Source organism: Corvus brachyrhynchos, unplaced genomic scaffold (genome assembly GCF_000691975.1).
Source record: "Corvus brachyrhynchos isolate BGI_N302 unplaced genomic scaffold, ASM69197v1 scaffold220, whole genome shotgun sequence".
Lineage (NCBI taxonomy): Eukaryota > Metazoa > Chordata > Aves > Passeriformes > Corvidae > Corvus > Corvus brachyrhynchos.
Genome location: NW_008236209.1, coordinates 5756514 through 5767403, shown reverse-complemented (window position 1 = coordinate 5767403; position 10890 = coordinate 5756514). Strand labels below are relative to the sequence as shown.

Genomic DNA, 10890 nt, shown 5'->3' with positions numbered 1-10890 from the left:
AAAAACTCCCTATTTCCCTTTCTGCCTTCATTATCCTCCCATTTCAGTCTGCATCTCCCCCTTCCAGAGAAGTGGATTTTGGGCTGGGGATGCTGTCCCAACCCCTGCCTCTAATTCAGGAGAAGGGTTTGTTACATTTGTGCCATTAGCAGGATTTTCCTTGGGGAAACTTCCCGAGCATTGATTCCTGTTCAGATGGGAAAACAACAGTTTATTGTGTTAATTACAGCTGGCGTTCCCAGTGGGCATCCAAACTATCCCAAGCCCTGCATCCTCTGCAGTGGTGGTGTGTCCTGACAATGCTGCTCCGTTCCTGCTCCTCGGTTCTCTCAAAATGTAGCTGGGATGGTTCCACAGGCGGTGCCAGTGTTTCCAACATCCTGCCAGCAACTGGCCTGGCCTTGAAGTAACCAAATTTGTGCAGAAATCCTAAAGAAACAGAAAGACTTTGGAAAAGCTGTTTGGTGGGGAATGCTGTCCTGGTACTGACAGGAGACAGAGGGAGTAGTGCAGGCAGGGAAGAACTCCCATTTGGCACAGAATTCCCTGTGAAAGCGCTGTCCCTCTGGCTGCTGCTTCCAGATCCTGCTGGAAGTGTGAGCAGACAGGGAGCTTAATTCACTGTTGGAAATCCAATTCATTTGGGGTTTTTTTAATGTCTTTTATGATGAGGTATTTCATCCCACCTGCAAAATTCCGATAGGCTGTCCTCCTCCTTCCATATAAATTGGGTGTCTGAAGTTGGCTCTTTTCCTAGCCAGCCAAATTCCGTGTGCTTTCTTGGAGTCATACAGCCAGTCCTCTGAGCTAAAAATGCAGGAAGAGGGCACCAAACTGGAGCTATTTGGAGTTCAGGTCACTTATATTTACTTGGCCAGGCTGGAGATCTGCCAAAAGGCAGACCAGAATGGCAGGAACACTGATTGCAGCCCAACCCGCTTCCTGAAGAATCCAGAGAGGGCAAGGATGGAAACCAGGGAGCTTTCCTAGTTGATCTAAGCAGGGAATAAATATCTTCCTGTCCTAAATTCCCACATGTCCTTTTTAACAGCAGAACAAAGGAGATTGTGTGGGATAAGCTTGGAGATACCAAACCTTGAGCATCGCAGGGAATTTGCTCCTTGCCTGTGACATGGATCTCTGTGGATGCTTGAGGGGAAGATGCTGGGATCTCCTGGAGATTCACCTGTGTCTCAGCCTGATCCCGGTTGAGTGGGAGAGCCCTGTTGGACCAGCAGATCTTGGATGTCTCTGGTTTTGAGTACACACAGGCAGTTTCCATCCTGCAGAGCTGCAGGAAATCCTGCTGCAGCACCTGGAGGATCTGCAGCAAGGGAATGGCAAGGACTGGCTGGGATCAGTGCTTCCCTCAGGGAAGACGGGTGCCCTGGAAAGGGAAGGAAAAGCAGAAGGCACCCAGGGAATCCTGGTTCAGGTTCTGGATGAGTGCTCCAACTCTGCCCTCCCCAGTGGTATCACCAGCTCCTTGCAGTCTCTCCTTCCATGTTTTCATTAAATTCATGGAATGTCCCATGTCTGTGATCCCAACCCTCTGCCTGATTCCCTGATGGGAATCAGCACAAACATTTTAGGGGGAAAACTTGTGGATCCATGCAGAGCCTGCTTGTGCCAGCTGTGTTTCCATGGGAGAATGGGATGAGCCTGAGCAGCTTCCTACAAAGCTCTGGGAAATCTCCTGTTCCGGCTGCCTTTTCCACCCAAATCTGGAGCTGCGACAGCTGAGGTGACACCCACAATCCTCTGCTGGAGCACCCAGTGTACCCTCCATGCTGAGCTGCACGTGAGCCCAGGTGGGAGCTGGGATGTGACTGGGATCTGGGAAGCAGCGTGGGAGAGGGTTGGAGCTGGGAAGAAGGCTGGCAGGAGATGGGAGCGAGTAAATCAGCCGAGCTTGCCTGAGTTGTGACTAAAGGGGGAGCGTGAGACATCTGCAAATATTAGAGATGTGTAAACACGGAGCAGGGAGAGGGAATGGTGGAGGGAATGATTGAAGGGAGTGAACTTTTGGATGGAAAAATGTAGGTCAAGTATGAAGGAAAACTTGTAGGCAGCAAGATAAGTGCTGTGAAACAACCTCCTTGGGAAACACGAGGAAGTCCCACTGATGGAGATGTTTATCCTAAGGCAGATGAGGGCTGGAAAAGAGGCTGAGCTGGAGGGATGGATTCAGGGTGTCCATCCCAGATGGGGTTGGGCACACCAGTGATGCCCATCCAGCTCCTTGTGTGTCATAATTCCCCTTTAAACTACAGGCTGCTTGTGGTTTAGTTAATCCATCTGGCTTTTAATCCTGAAAACTGGGGGGAATTCATCCTGCCCAACTTTAGCCAGTTCAAATTCAAGCAAGTCTCCATACCAGCTGTCCAAAATCCTGAATGGTCACCAGGGGAAGGAGCAGCTGCTCCAGCCCCTCGCTGCTGGATGCTCCGAGGGTCGGGGTGTTCTCAGGACACCCTCTCCTTGTTGCTCTAAAGGCAGCCCAAATAATTAAGGTAATTAACAAGGCCCCCCTCTGTTTTGATCCAGATTACACTGGAGTGTGTCTGGAGCATGTGGAAACAACAGCGTTGTGTCCAGGCAAGGACTTGTCGAGTCCTCAGATTGGAATAAGGATGTGTCCTGTCTGGATAAACCCTGGGCAGTCAGTGGGTGCTTTGGAGCCCATTTTACACCCCCCTGGTGCTGTGTCCCATCAGTGTAAAGTGTCACTGTCCCCTTAGCTCTCTAACCCTCCTTTACATCCTGTTGAGGTTCCAGCAATGACAGGTCCTGCTTTCCCAATGGAGAAGAGCTTACGGGGCTTGCAGAGGGCCATGCGCCACCCACTGAGGGGTCCTGCTGTGTCCTCCTTGCTGTCCCTGTGTCCCCTTGCTCCTGAAACTGTCCCCAAGGGAGCAGAGGCCATCAGGGAGGGCACGTGTTGCAGTGGGGGTTGTGGCCCATCTGGAGCATGGCCTCTTCCTCCTCAGCTCTAGGGAATCAGCTCAGGCAGATCATGGAGTCGTGGAATGGTTTGGGTTGGAAGGGACCTTAAAACCCATCCCGTCCCACCCCTTGCCACAGGCAGGGACACCTTCCAGTATCCCAGGGTGCTCCAAGCCCCATCCAGCCTGGCCCCGGACACTTGCAGGGATGATGTGTTCAAGGATGCAGATCCAGGCCTCAAAACCCTCCTGGTTGTGTCCTCACACTCTGTTTGCAGAGTCATTCCCTCCTCTGGAGCTGTTCCACTGTGTCTCAGTAATTAACATCAAACAGGACAGGGAGAACAAGCACCTGCATTCCCACCTCCCAGGGGAAAGGCCCGGCCACAGTACTGGGGACTGCTCCAAAATGTTCACTCCAAAAATTGTGTTCTGGTGCCCATTAAACTTTTTGGGATGGAAGTTTCACCAAAGCTAACACACTGCTGTGAAAATTCTGGGTTTCATGATTTGGCATTTTCCAGGGAAAAAAAAAAAGCCAAACTAAAATAACTTGCCAAGAATTTCCCAACCAGCTGTAATCCTGAGACACCACCGTGTGCCAAACAAATGATGATAAGGATCTGTGGAAAACACGGGGGAACAAAGAAGTGATGGGTTTAAAGCCTCCAGAAAATGAAAATGCAGCTGGAAGGAGGAGCATGGGGTTTCTCCAAGCATGCCGAGGAGGGAAACTCATTCCCTTTGAATCACAGGGAGCCCTTTCTAGCTGGTTTCAAAGGAGGCTGGATGTGGTCGTGGAATGACCGTGGTGCTGTCACTTGTGCCCACAGGAGTTCATGGATGAGCTGGAAGTGCCACGGGTTTTTTGCAGCCTGATGGATGATGCACTCCAGGAGAAATGGAGTTCTCCCTCCCTCTCTGCTACAGCCAGTGGAGACAAACAACTTCCCCCATGCCTCATGCTGGGGAGATGAAGGAAATTTGGGAATATGGTTGTAACTGAGGCCGTCTGGGCTATGCCCTGCTGTCTGCAATGGACACTAGCACACGGAGGCTGGAAGGGAAGAGGGAAACCCAGTTCTGGACAGGCTGGAGAGGCAGGGAATGTGGCACAGCCTTGCAGTCACAGCTGAAGCCCCAGGGTGCTCTTCCTTCTGGAAATGTTGCCAAGCACAGCTGGAAGCATCAGGAAGGTGAAAGAGCACATGGAGGCACCTGTACCGCTGTTTGGTACATCCCAGTGCCAGAACATCCATGGGAAATGAAAAAGTTTTCCCTTTGAGCCAAAAGAAATGGCACAGCAGAAGTTCCAGATGTTAGGGAATCGGGAATCTCTCCCAGGACCAGGTGGGGAAGGTGAGGAAAGTGTTACTTGGTGGCAAAGAGGGACAAGCCTGACGTGCAGCTGCTACGTGTGCTGCATCCCATCTGCTTCTGTCCAGCAGCTTTTCCAGCAGGAAATTTCCAGTAAGGACCATCTGTTTTGCTGTCCCATGTCCCACATCCAGAGCTGGTGGGGACCAAGGCACTTCAGAGGAGACATGAGTCCTTCCCCTGCCCTGGGGAGCACTGGGGTGTTTTGGGGATGAGGACATCCCCAGAGCATTTGAATTTTTGTGTGACGGACTGAGCTCTTGGGTCGCTGGTGTTGGCAGGATCTGTCACGGTGCCTCTCTGTAGGGGACATGATTCCATGTGGTTGTTTAGCTTTGTTTTTGTTGTGGGCTTATCTGGATAGATGTGTTCCACCATTGTGACACTCCAGTGGCTTGTTTGAATCCATCGCTGTTCAACAAGTGACCCCGACACACATTTCCCACGAGAGCTGGGAGCTCTCCCTTCCCCTTTTACACTCCAGCTATGCCAGTACTTGGGAAGTGACGTGTCCCTCTCCATGATTTCCCCCAGGCTGTCTACAAGGCATGGCTGTGCTCCGAGTACTTCAACGTGACCCAGCAGCAGTGCCGGCAGCGGATCCCATGCAAGCAATACTGCCTGGAGGTGCAGACCAGGTGCCCCTTCGTGTTACCGGACAATGACGAGCTGATCTATGGAGGTTTGCCTGGCTTCATCTGTACGGGTAAGGAGGGCTGGGCTCACACTGGGCACAGGGGGGTGATGGTGAGCCCTGGGGAATTTCCAAGCCACTTCCTGCGTTTGGAAGGCTTGTGGGGTGGAGTGGGAGGAGGGGCAGTGTGGAAGCATTGCCTGATGCCAAAACGTGGCCGTCCCAAGGGTGCAGGATGAGGGGTTAATGGGGCCACAGCAACATCTCAGCACAGGAGGTGAAAGTCCTACCTCTGAAAGCTAAAGCGTGGAAGGAGCTGCAGGTGATGGATTAAAGCAGGGTGGGGATATTGAAGCTCTCTGAGCAGGATTTGGGGAGCCCTGAGCTCACCTTGCTGGTGTGTGCAGGCTCACAGACATGCTGGGGGCCAGTCCCAGGGGGTGTCTGCGTGTCCTGCTTCTCAGATGTGCCCATCCCACAGCTGGCACGCACCAGGGCTCGCTCCCTCCGCAGCCTCATCCTCAGTGTCGCGCTGACCCCTCCTCCTGCTTCCTTCCTTCCCGCAGGGCTGCTGGAGAACCAGCTGCCCGACGAGGAGGCCAAGTGCTGCGAGGTGCAATGGGACTCCTGCGAGCACCCCCCAGACAGCAACGAGGACACATCCCCCAAATCCACGGCGTCAGAGTCGCTCCATTTCCACCGCCACGACCCCCACCTCCATCACCAGCGGCAGAACCACTACCACCTCTACCACCACCACCACCACCAGTACCACCAGCCCCGCTCCCCGTCCTTGCTGCCGGTCTCCGCGGGGTCTCGCCTCGGCAGCAGCAGGATCAGACTGTGCGTGCTGGTCCTGATGCTCCTCCACACCATGGTGTCCTTCTCGAGCGTGCACGGCGGCGCCGGGGGGCTCGGCCTGGAGGCCCCGCCCGCCCTGGAGGAGAGCGTGGCACGGGACGAGTGACGCGGAGGGCAGAGCCGACCTCCAAGGAGAACGCCAGATCTTTTTCCATAAGGGGGGCACATGCTATTCCTCCAATGGGAGGCACGGGATTGGGGGTGGCGCACACGCACCCCCGCACATCCCCCAAGAGCTGCTCGCGCGGGGCATCCCCGTGGTGAAGAGTCTCAAACGCGCACAGGGCTGCGGGACCCGGCGCCAGAAGGGTTCGGGCAGGGGCAGCATTCCCGGCCCCGCAGGCGCCGGGCGGGCAGGAATGGCATGGGGGCGGGGGGACCGAGGGGAGGGCTCCCTTGGAATCGAGGGGTGTCCCCATGGGACTGCCGAGTGTCCCCCGGCCGCTGCCGCGAGTGCCTTGGGCGCCCGCGCCTCCCCTGCCCGTGCCGTGCCGAGGTTTGACAGTCGGCCCAGCCCTCGTTCCTTTTCTCCTGGGTCTGTGAATCCCGAGGGAGCAGGCGGAGGGGCAGCACCTCCCAGCACAGCCTGGCCCACTCCTGTCCCCGGGAAAAGCCACCAGCTCGGGGCAGAACCACCCTGGTGGGGCACAGTGTCCTCAGCACGGCACTGCCTCGCTGATGGCGCTTGGGGACAGGAGTGGGACGCTGTGACACTGCACTGTGGTACCGCTCGGGGTTGGTCTCACCACATCCCAGCTGCTCCTCCAGCCTGGCCTTTCCCGCTCCTTTATGCGAGGAGGTGGAGAGGGAGGAGGAATGGAGCAGGAGGGATGTTCCCAGCATTCCCACGTCCCACTTTGCCAAGTGTCCTGATGATTTGGTGTAACCTTTTCTGTTGTCCTTCCTGGCTGGTGGGACTTGTCTCGGTGAGGAGCTGGGGAGATGTGACTCCAGCGGCACACAGGCTGTGAGGGAGAGGGATCCCACGTGGCAACAGTTGGATGCAGGAAATCCCAGAGGCATCCTTCCATGCTTCCCAGCTACAAATCATTGACTGGATGGCAGGAGGACTGGGCAAACGGGCTGGAGAAATCTGGCTTGGAGGGAGAGTCTCCCACACAAAGAGGCACTAATAAAGCCCAGCTAGGGAGGAGCATTTTTGTGAATAGTTTCAATCCATGGATGCTCCCAGATCCGGAAATTTCTGGGAGCCCAGCTGGACTTGGCCGGGCAAGGTGCTGGCTGGTGCAGCCTCATTCGGCTCACTTGGGGTGGTTTTTAACCTGAGCTCAGCATATCCAGGGATTCAGCCCCAAACAAACATCAGATCCCTAGGATCTGATCCCCAGGTCATTTCCTAGGAAACTCCCAATTCTCCACCCCCCCCCTCCAGAACTGTTTCCCAGCATGGACACTGCGAGGTGGTGCCTCCAGGCCAGGCACCAGGGGCTGGAATTTGTCCTGGGTGTGGGCAGGGAAGGAAGAGGGGGTGTTTTAGCACGAGGTCAGGAGTTGGGTGTGAACCCACCCCCTGCTCCCAGAGGGGCTGGGATGGTCCCTCTGTTTCCAGGCTGGCTCTTGACAGGAACCTACAGCAGAGCCCTGCGTGGGTCACTGCAGGAGACAGGGATGGAGCAGGAGGAATGTCCTGCTGCATCCCAAATTGATCCCAGATCCCTGTGAGGGTCCAAGAAGTCCCAGAGTTGATGACCTGTAGGAGTTTTATGATTTCTAGTCTGTTGAGGTGAAGCAAAACCAAGCAGAGCCCTGTGAGCAGAGCCCCATGAGCAAAGCTACTTCCTGCCTGGCTGGAAGAAGGAAGTACCGGGCATCTCGTGGGAAGCACAGGTTTCCTGACGTTTCCAGCCCATTTCCAGACCAAAGAGGCTCTGAGAAGCAGCTGAATGTTTGATTCCTGCTTTGACTTGAATCTCAGAGCTTTGGGGTGATGTTTACACACCACCAGTTGCCTGTTCCCAAAGTCCTGCAGAGACAAGGCCTGTGATCCCATTGTCCCGTGTTTTTGGGGTGGGAGAGGTGGTGCTCATGGAAGATGGAGAGTGTTTCCCAAGCAGATTCCCTTGCTGAACACCCAAAAAAGTAGGATGTCCCTCATTTGACTATTCTTCATGACATCCACATAATTTCAGGCTAGTTTACACCAATCAGAGCATTTGGACATGGAGCAGTTCTGCAAACCGGGATCCAGTTCCTTGGTTTTCTGTGAGCAGTGGGTTGTGGAGCTGCTCTGACAAGGAGCAAAAGCTCCCAGGCAGGCCAGGGGAGGGAGCACAGCCTCCAGACAGCTGGATCCCAAAGGAAATTAGATTTCTCCTGTACTGCCAAGAGTTAAGCTAATTCCAGGCGCCTCTCTCGGAGATAGGCTGTGTCCAATCTTGGAGCGACTCATCGGGAGAGAGAAGAATAGCCCAGTGTGGTGCGTCAGCAAGTGGCCCTGAGTCACTGGCCCTGTTCATTGTGTCGTGTGACACTGAGCAGCGCTGGTGGGCACGGCGTGGCCCGGCCTCAGTCCCTGCACCACGTCCAGATCCAGATCCGGAACCATCCTGTGGGATGTGTGTCCTTCTCCCTGCCCCAAGGCCCTTGTGTCTGCTGGTGATGGAGCGTCAGGCCAGGCTTGGGGGTGGTGATGGGTGATGCGGGATTCCCAGAGAAGCTGTGGAAGTGTCCAAGGCCGGGTTGGATGGGGCTTGGAGCAGCCTGGGACAGTGGGAGGTGTCCCTTCCCATGGCAGAGGGTGGAACAGAATGGGCTTTAAGATCCCTTTAACCCAAACCATTCCATGATTCCATGATTTCCACAGAGTTGCAGGAGTGAGGTCCAACAGCCCAAGACATCTTCAGGGGGTGCTGGCAGGGATTTGCTGGGAGAACCTGGGAGCTGTGAGAAATGGTTTCACCTTCCCTAACACCAGCTGGAGGCTTCCCTCGGGAGGCCAGGAGCGTGTGCTGCATCCCAGTGGATCGGGAAGTGGAGTCAGTTCAGAACTGCGGTGGTTGCAGTGGCTACTGGGGAGGTTTGAGCTCCATTCACCAGGAGCGAGGAAGCCCCCAGGGCAGGAGATCCATGCATTTTCCAGGCTGTGGCGCCTGGGGGGTGTTCCCAGGAGGACGAGATGCCAGAGGGAGCACACAGGATGCAGATCCGCTCTGGGAGCACAGGATGGGATTTACCTGCTGCAAGTGGGAGGAAAGTGCTGAGTCTTCCCAGAGCAAGGCTTTGGAAGATCTTTTCTTTAGCGAGTCTGGGCTGCTGTCAATAAGTTCTGTGGTTTTAGGGCACCATATGCTGCATTCAACACTTTGCCAATCTCCTTAAACAGATCCAGACAAGGCTGTTCCCAGAGCAGGAGCAGCTGGAAGCGATGTATGGAGCAGTCCATCATCAGGAGCCCGTCGGATAAAATTCCTGCCTTTGGTCTGACATTACAACCTCCTAATCCTCCATCCCCGAGCACTCTGGCTTTGCTCTCCAAGAGAACAGCCCGGGAAGCAGACGGTGACATTGTCTCACTTAACACCACTGGCATTATTTTTATTACAACACGGAGGGAATATGCCTGGAAAAGGAGGGAATGTGCCTGGATAAGAAGGGAAGGGACTTCCTTGCCCTGTGCATCCAGGGATGCTTTACCCTAAGCCCTGTGTCCACCAGAGCAGGGGCCCTTTGGAATCCCAAATGCTTTCCACATTCCCAAAGCCACCTTGGAAACCAGCTCTAAATGATTTATCTTACCAGGAACTTACACGCAAGGGGCTTTGTCCTTCTCGTCCAATGATCTCTCTTCTCCCTAAAGAAGGTGCCCCGTGTTGGGATTAATATGTAAAACTCAGCTTTTCCTTCAGTGGACAAACTTCTCTTTGCTCAGAGAAACTTCCCAGTGGGAAGCAGTGATTCCTCCCTGGTGGGGGGGTTTCTCATCCCCAGAGAGGTGAGGGATGATGTTGTCTCCACAAGCTCCAGGTGTGGGGAGAGAGAAGGAGCAAAGGGAGCTGGGTCCAGCGTTATTCCCGGGTTTTGCACTTTCATGTAGCTGCCAGTTGTACAAATTAATTAAAAATAACTGAAGAAAAATCCCAAAGAAAGGCCCCGCTTCCTCTGGGGAACATTAATCATTAGTTGAGTCTTTTTCTTATGAAAATACAGATCCATGGTAGCCCCAGGCAGAAGATTCCCAGGGAGAGCCCTCACCATTCGTGCTCGGAGTTAGGGAAATCGCTTTGAAAGCATCGACAACTAAAGCAGAACATGTTGAGTAACTTGGCAACACTGAGAAAACATCTGGAACTGGTTTTTCTTCAACACATTTTGCTTTGCTTCAAGAGGAGATGTCAGGGCAGTTCATTCACTGCCACTCAGGGCCACAGGCGGGGCTGGAAGATGCTCGGCTGCTGCCTGGAGGAAGGGAATAAAGGGAAAATCCCAGATATCTGCTGCTTCTGGGCAGGATCTTTTGGGGCCAGGCCCTGGAGCGTCCCCATGCTGAGCTCTGCAGGTGCCTCCTGGTCTCTGGTGGCACCGACCATGGAGGTTTGGGATGGGTTGTTGAGGCTGCCTGGAAACCCTGTGGCTGCCCCATCCCTGGGAGTGTCCAAGGCTAGGTTGGATGGGGCTTGGAGCAACCTGGGATAGTGGAGTGTCCCTGCCTATGGAAGGGGGTGGCACTGGATGATCTTGAAGGTCTCTTCCAACCCAAACCATCCTGGGATTCCATGATTTCCACAGAGCCAAAGGACCCCGTGCCTGCTGCTGCCAGGGAAAGGAATACCTTTAGGGATTGGTGGAGACAAAGTCAGGACAGAAACATTCCTGGATTCTGCCAAAAAGCAATGGGGCAGTGTACTAGTTTGAAAGCAAACCAGCAGGAGATTCCAAGTCAGAACTACAATTTAATAGAAAAATTAAAATAAAGGCAGTAGTACAGAAACACTGACAGAGTGCAACTGACACCCTGTAGGGCAGGGTGCTGGTAGCAGCCCGATTAAATGGTGGCTGCAGTCCTGTTGGAGTGATGGATGTGGTTCTGTCACAGCGCTGATCCTGTAGAAAGAC

At 54.3% G+C, this 10890-nt stretch overlaps 1 protein-coding gene across 1 annotated transcript in view; it reads left to right on the top strand.

The window, feature by feature from the left end:
* The window catches only part of FAM155B (family with sequence similarity 155 member B), a gene marked incomplete at its 5' end in the record, with an annotated part of 22203 nt that extends 12229 nt beyond the window's left edge, over window positions 1-9974 (top strand). Inside the window, 2 exons of the mRNA XM_017741831.1 lie at window positions 4857-5028; window positions 5523-9974. Coding sequence (XP_017597320.1) covers window positions 4857-5028; window positions 5523-5923 — 573 coding nt within the window. The remainder of the gene's footprint in view (window positions 1-4856; window positions 5029-5522) is intronic.
* Between the last annotated feature and the right edge of the window lie 916 nt (window positions 9975-10890).